The following is a 13,895-nucleotide window of genomic DNA, read 5'->3' on the forward strand; positions in this document are numbered from 1 at the left end:
GATTCCTCAGTGTTTGCTAAACATTCTGGTGTAGCCTGGTGTAATTACATTACATAAGTTAGTTTGTAGCCTACTGTTTTATTGTTGTTGTGCTTTTCAATTAAGAATAACAATGAATCCATCTTTCAATCATTTGTTTTAGTTTTAAACAGTGAATAGATGTAAGCAAAACAGACAATTATCTTTTCTTGTAAAAAGTGACAAGGTCATGAATTCGAAAATTGAAAGTGAAAGCGTCCAAAGCCCGGCTTATAGCACAGTGAAAGAGGAACTCCTGTTCACAAAATTCAAATCACAAATAATACTGATGAAAAAGAACAGGTTGAATGTTAACCACTTTTGTTACCATAAACTTAAACATAAACTTTCCTTTTTTCTTCATATATACCTTAATGCCAGATTTATTCAAACATACATTGTAAAAAATTTATGGGATTTCACAGCATGCAACTGTAATATTTCACAGTAAACTACATTATCACTTTACAGGCTTTTACTGTGATATTTCACAATATAATACCATGTTCGGGAATTTTACTGTGAAAATAATGTAGGTGGAGCAGTTACAGGAAACTCCGTAACTTCCGTGTAAATTCCGTCCCGCCTCTGCGCTGTGTCGTCTGACTGAGCTCTCTCGTTTCTTCCATGTTCTCATCCGAGTCTGACAAATTCAACGGTAAGTGTTGAAATGTCAAATTAAATGCCTTTTTTATATGATAGTGCATGCAGTTTAAAAGTATTAACCAAGTAGAGTTAGTTGTAGGTTCTGTTGTCACATTGTTAGCGGTTAGCTTACTCGTGTAGGTTTGAGCACGTCAATTTTTTAAACCATAAACAGACGTTGGTTGTAGTAATTGTACCGTATCAAAGGTGCCATAGAATGGAAAACTGTATTTACCTTGACATAGTTGAACAATAAGAATTCTGCACATGGAAATGACATACAGTGAGCCTCGTAGTAAATCTCGTGAATAAAAAAGATCACTGAAAAATAGGCGAATCAGAACATAACATGTGATGTAACAGTCGGGATCACTAATAGTTACGTCTCCAACATTTGCTTATACCCGCCCATGTTCTAGGCCAGCCGAACCTACACAGCCGAACCATCAGAAGTTCTGCAGGTATTGTGAAAAAACAAGCGAGGACAACAGCTAAAATGGCAGATCATGGAAATAAATGTTCTGTTCCAGGCGAATGATTTACAGATCCTGAGCACCACTGACAAGCATCTGATCTTGTAAAATGTGTGGTAAGTACTGCCGCTCCATAGTATAAACAGAGTTTGTGCGATCGCGAATCTCGACAGCAAAAGTGAAAGTAAAAAGCGATCGTGCATTTGAAAGCAGTTTCAATGCCCAGCATATTAATAGCGGCTCCCTGATGCCTGCATTTTATATACAGTATAATTACACGACGATATTACGCAAGAAAGTATTGAAATAGTCCTATTTTCCTCCCTGTGTTTCCTTCCTGTGAGCTAATTAATTGAAATAGTCAATCAGAGCAGAGCTCAACATTATTATATAAATGCACATGTAAAACCATTTCTGGAGATTTTTTGCCCTTACCTAAGTCACATACCTTTTATGTAGATATCAGAGAACAATTTAAAATATTGTATCAATGCATTCTACGGTACCTTTAAGTTAGTAGCTAACTGTGAGACATTAGCAATTTTTTTGGAGCTTCATTTAGGAAAAAAAAAAATCAATATCTCAACTTAAGCATTTCTTAGTGCTAACGGCGATCTCTTTCCCTGTGTACATCAGGCTCTCCCCACAGCGGCTATCGCTGGGGAATAAAGTTGTAAGGTAAGATGGCCTTATGATCGTCATTATCAACCAGGGAAATTATATGTTGTGTATTATGGCAAAGGTGGAGTAAATTCATCTCAAATTAGTAACGTTTACTGGGATTCTTCATAATTTTCTCCTCTGCTGTGTATGTGATACGGAGCAGCCTTTGTCTGCTTCATCAACTGAAAAATTAAGTGTATATAAGATAAATTGATAGGGGCAAGAGATTATTTGTGCGCAAATTTTGACTCTGTGCTACCTTATGTACAGATTTTTAACAGTTGAGTCTTAATGTACTCCTGTTGTATTGAAATATTATTTTTGCATCCTTGTGCTACAGCTACAGCCACTGACGGTTAAGGAACTGTGAAGCTACCAATCACCCCTAGCTTGCTTGATTGTTCAAGGTAATGTTGTCCTTCTTGTTTGTATTGTATTTTCAAGTGTCAAGTCATCCACAAACTTGTTGTGAGCAGTTTCATATAGGAACTGTTTTCTTTCTACAGATAGTTTCTACATGAAACTGCTCATAATAAGGTCTGTGGATTATCTTGAGTAACCGGGTCATGATTTCTGGAAAAAAAAAAACATTGCTGTAGAGTGAGAATGGTTCTGACTATGATACTAATGATGTATTCATTTCATTTAAAGGATTTAAATGTAAACAAAAAGGTTGTCTCACTGCCTGAAGTCAACATAAACGATTCAGACCTGCTATCACTTCAGAATTGAATCATTTGGTTTTGAAAAACATGTTTAAAAAAAGGCCTATATTTGCAACTGTCTTTTTTTAAAACAGAAAATTAATTATCTATTACAGGGGTGGCGAACATTGGTCTGGAGAGCCGCAGCCCAGCAGAGTTTTGTATCAACCCTAATCAAACACACCTGAGCAAGCTAATCAAGGTCTGAAGGGTTACTAGAAAGCTATGTGCAGGTGAGTTTTAATTAGGCTTGGAGCTGAACTCTGCAGGGCTGCGGCTCTCCAGGACTGGAGTTCGCCACCCCTGATCTATTATAAAAATGACAGATTTGTAATATCAAAACTGTAGCTATGTAACATTGTGAATTATACACTTTAGTAACTGTATTTACTTTTTACCCATAGAATCAGCATTTAGAATTTATTCACCTTATTTTTAGAATTTTAAATATTGACTTCCAGTCTCATTTGCTTCCAGCTATTTTTTAGCTGTAAGCAGCTTGTTTTGCTGCTTAAACTTGCAAATTTGTGGTGTCTTACCATATTATTTGAATGTATTATCTTAATTATGAACACACTGGTTTGTAGTGCAAACAGTTTTACCATTTACTTGTTATCCTTCTTGTTATTTCCCTACAGCGCCTAATGAACCGGACGTCTCACACATTCACAGAAAACGGCTTATGTCCGCGTTGAAAAATTAGGTGGATTGCAATTATTTTCTTTTAAAAGTAGTCATGTAAAACTCAGTAGTTAGAGTATGCCACCACACTACTCTTTTCACTCCTTAAATAAGTAAATAAATAAATCTTGATTTCTTTTCTGAACAGTAGGTAACAGTATATCTGTTTTTGTTTCAGGTGACACAACAAGGTCGAGGGCATGGATGCTGACATTGGAGGGACAAGCTGATTTTATAATTGGTCTGGCTGCCATTTTTGCCATTTCAATCTGAAAATGATTCTTGCACCCTGGAATTTATCAAAGGTAATTTCTACATAATATTGTACTTGAGGGCTTGTTTTTTATTTGATGGGTTAGACAAGGAATGTCTGGATGTGTTGTGATTTTGCGAGTCGCGCATGCCTGGATAAATCTCACACCTCTACTTTGTTGCAGGACTGTTTTTAACTGTGTGTTTGTGATGGAAATGTTTGTAAGCTGCTGTTATTTAAGTGGTTAGGGTTAACCATTCTGTCATTCTCGTTCTGTCACCTTTTTGGTCTGTACTGCAACAGCAGTGACCCACTCATGGTCACTGGGAACTGACACCTTTTTCATCCCACTTGAAAGAAACTAACAGCTTTCCTCTCTGCCATTTTGTTTATAGGTACTTCTTGGGCATCAATTCAGAGATGGGCACAAACTCAAAGAGGCAGAGAGGACATATCAACCAGCAAGTCTGTACACTGATCAGGAAACTCATTGACTTTGAATGAATGTCAGTCTAGTGTATAAGCAATGTTCCAACACCAGAATGGACAAACCAAACTCTCGCTTTGTGTTAAGCTAGATGTGGTCATGCAGTAAGATGATCCCTGAATATGTTCTATAGTGTGTCCTGGTTCATGATCGTCTTAACTTCTTTTCTGGAAAGTTTAGACACGATTTATTAAACTGCTAAATAAATGTGTAAAATTGTGTGTTTATTTGAACTGTACACATCTTTCCAGTGTTACAGGGTATTGATGGGTTAAAAGATACAATTTCAAAATAACAGTATTTTATAATAAATTAATACATTTTAAATTAAAAGTTTTTAATTAATTTTATAATAAATTAAAAGCACATTACTGGCTACTGATTTGCATTACTATTACAGTTTACACTGTAACTCTACAGCAGAATACTGCTAAATTGCAGTAACCTGATGACATTAACTGTAACTTCACAGCTAAATACAGTAATTCTACAGGAGCATACTGCTAAATCACAGTGTGGAATAACTACTGTGAGGTCACAGAATACAGTCGTCATTCACAATTATTTACTGTAAAAATTATATAGTAACTTACCGTGAAAGTAATGCAACTAGTAGCCAGTAATTTACTGAGTTTACGGTCAAATATTTTACAGTGTACATATATAATTATAAGTAAAAAAAGCTCCTCTTCAGTGTTGTTTTATAGCTATAACTGAGAACTAAGAACTGTGAACAGCAGAATAACTTTGCTGAGGTAAATATCACGTTAAGTGACATACTGTTCACAATCTGTTTTATTGGCATCTTTCTGCGGTTGAAACACTGATTGAGCGATTACATTAGACAGACATGATACATTTTGGTAAGCCATACTGTATCTTTCAACATCTTATGATGTACATTCATGTGTGTTTTGTGCTATAACTTATTAAACTGGAAGAGACTTGAACTTGAATTGAGGTGCAATAGCGATCTGTCACGTCACACTTAAAAGCACCAAAAAGGCATTTGTTGTTTGTATTTCGTGATAGAATGTACAGGATTTGGAAGCTGAGAGTTTGTTTCTTATCAGAAGTAAGAAAGCACAGAGCGCTTTGTGATTATCGGATGCAAGGCGTGCTACAAATGTTTGGTGTAGAGAAAAACTGTGGATCTGGCAATGCGGCCTTGAACCACAGCTGATTCATCTGATCAAATAGAGCCTGCTTTAATGTCGCTTTTTTTTTTTAACTGTTAATGCCTTATTGTCATGTTAATTTTGACAGCCCTAAATTCAACAGAGATGTTCTTCATTCACAGTATGAGTTGCAGTCTGACACGTTTTTCTGCCGCCTATTGATTGACAGGATATAATCGGCCTTGATCATCAGCTGATTTTGAACAATCAGCCGATGGCCGATATACCACATACTTAAAGATTGTTGCAGACCACACCCCTTCATGGCAATGATATTTCCTGATGGCTTTCCTTAATCCCAACGTGCATTAAGATCTAAGGGAAGTCTTTGTCTTGTCTCTTAAATTATTCCTGAACATTTTATTTTGCAGTGTGGCAGGGTGCATTATCCTGCTGAAAGAGACCACTGCCATCAGGAAATATCATTGCCAAGAAAGGGTGTGATCTGCAACAATCTTTAAGTATGTGGTATTTGTCAAAATGACATCCATATGAATCCCAGGACTCAAGGATTCTCAGCAGAACATTGCCCAGAGTATAACACTGCCTCCACTGACCTGCCTTCTTCCCATAGTGCATCTGCTGCGATCTGTTCCCAAGGTAAATAACATGTTCCCGGTCATCCACTGGGTCACTCAGATCTTTTCACTTGCTCATTTGTCCTGTTTTTTATTTGTCCTCATTTTTATCTTGCAGCTGATCAGTGTATATTTACATGACCATTTGCTGGTTTCCCCTCCTTAGCAAATATAAAGCCCTATTCGGACGGTAATTGTTTCTCAGGGGGACGTAAGTGATTTTCACTATTTACAGAGGGTAGTTGGTGATTTTAATGCTGTCTGAATCCAGGATGTCGGTGTTTTTCTCTCACCACCCCCGTAAAAATCCTCAGCCGATTACCTACTGTTTTTTGACAAACACCAAGGTCATGTGGTAATTTAATTGGCGTCTGAATCCACATCTCTGAGTTTACGAGAAAAAAATCGATTCAAAATTCAGTGTTTAAACCCTTTTTGAGCACTCCGGAAGACTGTAAGGTAACGTTGTACTTCGGTTTAATTTGCATACATATTTATTTCTGAAATGCTCGAAAGTATTTAAAAGAACAATACTTCATTACTGCTCCACCACAGCGACTGGGAGCAGAAAGAGAAGAAAAGCACGTAAACATTCGAAATGGGTCTTTATTATGACTGAAGCAGGTATGCAATACAATTTTAAAATGTGCATTATAAACAGATATATATCACGTATAATTATATAAAACTATAGCGCGTCTGTTTTCCTATTTTTAAACAGGAGATTTAAATAATCAAATAATGAATGGGATTACATATTATAAAATATGCTTGGAATAATAAGAATACATTTTACATAATACGTATTTTTAAATACATTTTACACAATAATAAGAATAAATTTGTAAATAAAATTCATTTTATTTACAGCAGACAATCATGTGACTGGCCACGTGAGCAGCACGTTCCCAGGTTCGTAGGATCACAGAACTCGCTCCTCCACTGTGAATAAATCGCTGTCCGAATCCATGAGTTTTATTACTGAGGTGATATGTAAATATATTTTTACAGATGTCCATATGAAAAAGGTTCCCAGACAGCAAGCAGTGTCGGCCCAGATCCGGCCCACATCTGGCCCGCATGGATTTTACACGGGCCAGATGTGGGCGGATCTGGGCCAACACTATGTTGCTGTCTGGGATTCTTCTATGGCATCGTGAAACGCCTTTTTATATTTTATAAAGATGATGCAATCAGTGTTTGTCTCTGCTTATTGGATATGACTTTAAGATTTTAGTTTCTGTATGTTCAGAAATTTTTTTTAAATGACGGTTTGTGTAACGAATCCGGTTTATGAGCTTCCGTTCATTCACCACACGAGGTCGCTCTTCCATCATATTGACTCTTGCACTACACAAACTGTTGCACTTCACCCTGGACTACAGTTCCCATCATCCATTACACTGATGACACACAGACAGCTTAATGCACTGATTACACAGTTCATTCCCATCACACGCCTTACATAAGCCATGGACTTCCTTATTCAGATCGCCGAGTATTGTATAGCGCATATCACTCTCCTAGCTATAGCTACTCTACGGAGCCCACTTAGTTGTCATAGTCTTGCCTTGCCTGTTTTCTTGTGTTTTTATTCTTGCCCGTGTTTCCTGGATTAACCCTTTGCCTTGCCATTCGGACTCTGAACTATTGCTCATGTACCTGGATTATCTCTCTGCCTTGCCCTGTTGGATATTGTTCGCCAATCGAAGACCCACGCTTGCCCTAGGATTACTCTTTGTCTTGCCTGTGTTGTACCTGTTTGCCATTGCATGAACCTTGCTTGTTTTGTGACCACGTTCCTGAATAAAAGCCTTGCAAATGGATACGCATGCCTCTCGTCTCATCGGCTCCGTAACAGAATACTCGGCCACACAAGGATCCAGTGGCTTTTCAAGTGGACAATGGCCAGGTATGGATATTGCAAGGCTGTTATTAGCCCTCGAACAGGGCACACGATCGCTCGAGGACTATATTCAAGAGTATTTGAACGTTGCTTATTATTCTGATCTCCCAGACTGTGTTTTGATAGACTTTTTCTGTGAGGGCGTTAATCAACCGCTGAAATCTAAGCTAATTCATGAGGGTCCGCGTTTGTCACTCAGTCAGTTTATGGATTATGCTTTGATGACTGTTGGTGCAGCGTTCACTGTGGGTGTCGCGGAGGAACACGACACCGCACTCACTTGTGTAATGGTGGCCGCACCAGAGCACACTCACAAAATGGCAGTAACAGTGGAGCTTGATCACAAGATGGCGGACAAGATGGCGGACAAAACAGCGTCCCGTTATGTCACAGCTGCCAATCCTGAGTCAAGCCAATTCACCTTTGATCTTCACAAATCAAGTCAAGTTACAATTGATCATTGTGAGTCCAGCCAAGTCACAGTTGATTTTCGTGAGTCCAGCCAAGTCACAGTTGATTGTCATGAGTCAAGTCAAGTCAAAGTTGATCGTCGCGAGTCAAATCCAGTTACAGCTGATCGTCATGAGTCAAGTCACAGCCGATCGTCACGAGTCAAGTCCAGTCACGTCACATCTTAGCGGATCTTCCAGAGTCTCATCACATCTCCACTGATCTTCCAGAGTCTCTTCATGCGGAATGTTCAGAGGTGTCAGTGGTGTCCATCTATGAACTCTCTTCCTGCCCTGTCATGGCTATGGAGGCCGTCTGTGAATCCTCATCCTGCCCTGTCACAGCTATGGAGGCCATCTGTGAATCCTTGTTCTGCCCTATCACGGTTATGGAGGCCATCTGTGAACTCCTGCCTTGCTCTGAACCGGCCATGGACGCCAGTTATGAACTATTGTCCTGCCCTGACCCAACCAAGGAGGCTACCTCTGAACTCTCAGCCTTGTCTGTCACACCCAAGGATGCGAGCTGATTCCCATCACATGCCTTACATAAGCCATGGACTTTCTTATTCAGATCGCCGAGTATTATATAGCGTATATCACTCCTAGCGACAGCTACTCTACGGAGCCCACTTAGTTGTCATAGTCTTGCCTTGCCTGTTTTCTCGTGTTTTTATTCTTGCCCGTGTTTCCTGGATTAACGCTTTGCCTTGCTGTTCGGACTCTGTTTGCACCTTGCTTGGACTATTGCTCATGTACCTGGATTATCTCTCTGCCTTGCCCTGTTGGATATTGTTCACCGATCGAAGACCCACGCTTGCCCTAGGATTACTCTTAGTCTTGCCTGTGTTGTACCTGTTTGCATTGCATGAACCTTGCTTGTTTTGTGACCGCGTTCCTGAATAAAAGCCTTGCAAATGGATCCACATGCCTCTCGTCTCGTCGCTCCGTAACAGTTTGATTAATGTTTTTTTGTAATGCTAATGAATGCTTTCAGATTACAAAAAGATTCAGATTTTTTTTTTGTAATGCTAATGAATGCTTTCAGATTACAAAAATATTCACAAATATCAAAAATACCACCAATAAATGTTAATTCCTTGTAAATAACATTAGCAGAGAGCCTACAAACATAACGCATCAAGTAATGTTAAGATGGCTCATACTTTACTCTAAGGTTCACAGTTACAGATAAATCACGTTAGTATGGCGCTCAAAATAAATAAAATAAACACAAAATTACCCTAAGAACTTAAAATCAATCAATCAAATAATTGGATGCCCTGGAAAGACGTATGTAACAAATGCATACAGAAACACATCTACTACAGTACCTCAGACTGTGCTTTGTGAGTGTGAACCCATAAAGATATGATAAATCTGGGTCTTTGGTTCTCACATCCAACATTTTCTGACATATCGTAGATGGGCAGTAATTGAATGATCATTACACCGAAGTTATGGCAAAGGCCTGCGTGAAGATGGGAAAATGGGGGATTTCAGGCTGCGCTGACATTTATTGCATTTGATTTATGAGGAAAGCGCTTCCTCTCGCGTCAGGCACTCCAGTGGGCAATAAAGCGAAGAGCTTATCACCCGCAGGTAGCTTCTGTGAAACTGCTGCATACAGTATGTGTGCATACACACAAGCCAGTCTTAATGTCTGCTCCTGAATGAACTATTCATTAAACAGCCACGGGCAGGCTGGCAGTGCCCACTATGATTTCTGTGTCAGACATACTGAGAGGGAGGAGATATCTTATATTTTCCCTTTGTCCTGTGGCAGCGCTTTCATGGAGGCTTTGAGGCCTTTTTCTTTCATTCCTTTTATCCTCCGGATTTGAAAAGAGAAAGGTGACATGAGGACAGGGAAAATCTGACCCACGTTCAGTTTGTGAACGAAAAGCTGAATGTAAATTAACTTGTTGGAACAAAAATCTTTCACATTTTAGACATGACCAAATTAGACTATTTAATATTACACTATTTATGTCTAGAATATTATGAAAACAATGACTCAGTTGTCAAAAACATTTCAGCACAACAACATTTGAGATATTTCAGGTGAGATATTTAAACTACAATGGATTTTTCAGTCACACTTTATTTTAAGGTCTGATTCTCGCTATTAACAAACCATTAACTACAAGTTTTGCCTCAATAAACTCCTAATTTGCTGCTCATTAATAGTTAATAAGGTAATTGTTAAATTGGGTAGGATTAGATTAGAGATGCAGAATTTGGTCATGCAGAATATGTGCTTTATAAGTATTAATAAACAGCCAATATGGTAATAATATTCATGCTAATAAGAAACTAGTTAATAATACTGAGAATTGGTCCCTATACTAAAGTGTTGCCGATTTTTCATGTAGAATAATTAATACAATAATATTAGTTAAATACTATCCTTATACTAATCATTATGATCACACATACACTTTTGTGAAGCTGCTTTGAAACATAAATGTGTTTAATGGTATCCAGATTTACTGGTTTTATTCAAGTTTTAAAAAAAATATATATATATATACAACTGCTTCAACCCATACATACATTAGAGTTCCTCACAAGTGGTGGATCTAATTGCAGGCTTTATTAGAAGGAGAAGATAATCCAGTGGAATCAAAACAGAGGAAAACAACCGAGGAAGGTTTAAGCCTGTGACACACCAAACCCACATCAAAGAACTAGCAGCAACGAAAGCCGATTGAGATGTTGCCCAACGGCGCCTGCATCTGTGCCTAAAAGTTGCATATAAACACACCAGAAAGACTACAGCCGATGGCCAACTAGAACATACTGTATGTTCTGCGCCTGCATGAGAAAATACCTGGAAATACCTGTCTACACCAGCAGGTGGCAGGCGTCTATATGCGTCATTCAAGAAGATAAATCGAAACTAGGACTGTGGATATACAAGCCGTAAACTAAGCAGCTCTTGCTTACGATTTTGAATATGAATCATGACGATGAGTGTTTCTTCATCTTTCTCATTCCAGACTAGAATATGAAAATATTCACATATTGGAATGCACAGAGAAGATGAAAATCGTTCTGTGTGTGCCCTGTTTACGTCGACTGACCCTCGGCTTGGTGTGTCATGGCCTTAGGAACAGACTGGAATTGATGTTGTAATTGTATGATAATCTTCCCCTCTGCCTAAACTCTGAAATCATATTTATGTTGGCGTGAATATTTGACAAATGCTGCACAGAAACACCACAGCAGAAGCACCAAACAGCATGGGTTCTTGTTTGTCCCGTCACCGAACACAATGAAAATTCAGAGCATTTTGAGAGAATTTTGGTCTGTTTTTCACACTCCATGACTCTTATGGACTTGATGTGTAATATTTTTATAGCATTTTTTTTTAATAGTCGATGTGCTCACTATGAACTGTCATATGGAAGGCATCTGCATGAAGATTCTTTAAAATTGACCTATGTTTCATAGGAAAAATAGCAGCATACAGTTTTAGAATTACATGGTTGAGCTAATCATTACAAAATGTATTATTTTATTTTATTTATTTTGGGTAAGCCATTACTTTATGGAATACGTTTCTTGAATTTCCGATCTTGCTTAGAAACAGCACTCCTATTATCAGATGATAAGTGATCATGGCTTTAGGAGAAAAATATGATTTTCATGAGGGATAATAGAGAGTAGGGGGTGAACAAGAAAATGACATGGAACAAATGTGCTCCATGAAACCCTAAATTAGTCTCAGCATTGGCCAGGAATTAAATCTCTATTAAATATACACACCCTATCATAAAAATTAAAAAATTGTATTCTGTTCAGAAGCATAGAAGTCATTAATAAATGTCTTAATTCTATTCAGTCATTGGCACATCTAATTCATACTGTGTGAGGGTTTGTGAAGGACTGCCACAACTGTGCCAAACAGCCAATCATGCGATAGTAGATGATACTGTAGCATCTTTCTGTCTCTCTATAGCACAACCATATCATAACACAGGCAGGACGATATACTGTACTTATGCTGAGTTCTAGTGGCTTTAGGAGTTTGATTACACACTGTCCCGCTCTGAGACTAAATCAAGGTTTGACTTTTTTGAGACTTTATGTAATAGCAAGAGCAAAAGATTGACTTTTTCCATCACCTCTTCCTGACCTTTAGAAATAAATAGACCCTTTATTCATTTATTGATTGCTGCTGTGATTCTATGTAATTGCTTTTTTTGCATGGGAAATGAGAGGTGATGATTAATAGCTATCCCCCTCATGGACGCTTTTCACATTTCCCATGGTTCTCAGAAAGTTGCCATAGTTGGATTAACATCTATAGTGGTGTACAGTTAGCAATATCAAAACTGCTCCAATAGCAACCCCCCAAAAAAACACATAAACAAACAACAACAACAACAAATATATATGTATATATATATATATATATATATATATATATATATATATACACACACACACACACACACACACACATACTACTACTACTACTACTACTAATAGGCTACATAAAAAAATAAATAAATAAAATTCCTAAATGGGGGGAAAAAAATCAAGAGATTGCATACATTGGGTGTTAACTAGTTTTGTGTAATTTAATGTCATTATAGTTAGTTAATACAAGGTATAGTGTTATAAAAATCTATCATAGTGTAATAATAAAATAAATAAATAAATAAATAAAAATGTTGCTAGATTTATGATAGAACTGTAGAGACAGTGTCATCACAGTCTGAGAAAAGGGTCCATTATGAACCAATAAGTGTAAATATGGACAGCTCTTTGTGAATGTGGTTCGAATGAGACTCGCGAATGAGATTATTTGCAGCTTAGTTTTTACTGAATGTTCTTTTTGGACTGGGGAGGAACTCGATATAACAATGTATTCTCCTGTCCTTTTTCTATTTGAGCCATTCTAATGCAGTACATGCTTAATGCTTTTCTCTAGTCGGTGGCAAACACTGGTAGAGACGGCATTCACCTAGACTGGAAATTATCTTTAGAGCAACAGACACACACTTACACGGTACAAAACAAAATGCAGCCAAATGAGTCCTTGTTTCTGTGTGTTTCTGATATACATCCACTGCAATTTTACTTTGATTAATAACCAGTTTTGAAGCCTAGACCATCCGTGTCAAAATAAAAAATAAAAGCTATATTTTTGACCTGCACTGTTTTTTATATTCTTAAACAGAATGAAAAAGCAAGCTCTACCAAACAGAGCAGATTCCTACCTGGACTCCATAGTGTCTTTGGTGAGATAGACAATCCAGTAGACCAGGTTGAAGGCCCCGAAGGACAGAGGAAAAAGGATGCGAGAGTACTTGTCAATAATACTAGTTCCTATCAGCATGTTGTTGGCAGGGACAGTGGAGCCTTGCTGATGGAGATCAGGCTGTGGTGGTCTGGAGAACCTGTCAGGAGCATCTCTTTGAGAGAGAGAGTTCAGCCTTTTCTTCAGCACACCTCCAGGGTCCAGAGGATTCTACACACAGACAGATTAATTTGTGACACAAGGACAAGCAAACAGTTATCGAAGTGTTTGACTGCTGACACAACGGACACTTTTCACATTTAAGCCTGGAACGCAGACTTGAAAGGAAACAGTGCAGCTGGTGTAATGACAGACCTCAGAAAATGTTATTACAGTGATCCTTTTTGCTCCAGTGACACAAACAAACAAATACAACACAAAAATAATAATGTTCACCCTCGTAGTGTTTCTTTTGATTTTGTTGCAAAGGTAAATTTGTTGTAATAGAAAACAAACAAAAACAAACAAAAAAAACCTTTAGGGAGGGTTGTTTAGTGATGCTGTAGCAGTATTGACTAGTGCTGAAGAGCTGCGAGATTTATACTGCTA

At 38.0% G+C, this 13,895-nt stretch overlaps 1 protein-coding gene and 1 long non-coding RNA gene across 2 annotated transcripts in view; one reads left to right on the plus strand and one right to left on the minus strand.

Moving 5' to 3' along the window:
- gabra6b (gamma-aminobutyric acid type A receptor subunit alpha6b) overlaps positions 1-13,895 on the minus strand; it is a 33,209-nt gene that overhangs the window by 6,429 nt on the left and 12,885 nt on the right. The window contains exon 9 of the mRNA XM_058757838.1: positions 13,267-13,517. Within this exon, the coding sequence (XP_058613821.1) occupies positions 13,267-13,517 (251 nt within the window). The remainder of the gene's footprint in view (positions 1-13,266; positions 13,518-13,895) is intronic.
- LOC131528581 (uncharacterized) lies at positions 2,192-4,228 on the plus strand. The gene is made up of 5 exons (XR_009267881.1): positions 2,192-2,206; positions 2,620-2,993; positions 3,142-3,206; positions 3,363-3,489; positions 3,833-4,228. It is a non-coding gene; the product is annotated as an uncharacterized LOC131528581 (long non-coding RNA).

Source organism: Onychostoma macrolepis, chromosome 21, assembly GCF_012432095.1.
Source record: "Onychostoma macrolepis isolate SWU-2019 chromosome 21, ASM1243209v1, whole genome shotgun sequence".
Classification (NCBI taxonomy): domain Eukaryota; kingdom Metazoa; phylum Chordata; class Actinopteri; order Cypriniformes; family Cyprinidae; genus Onychostoma; species Onychostoma macrolepis.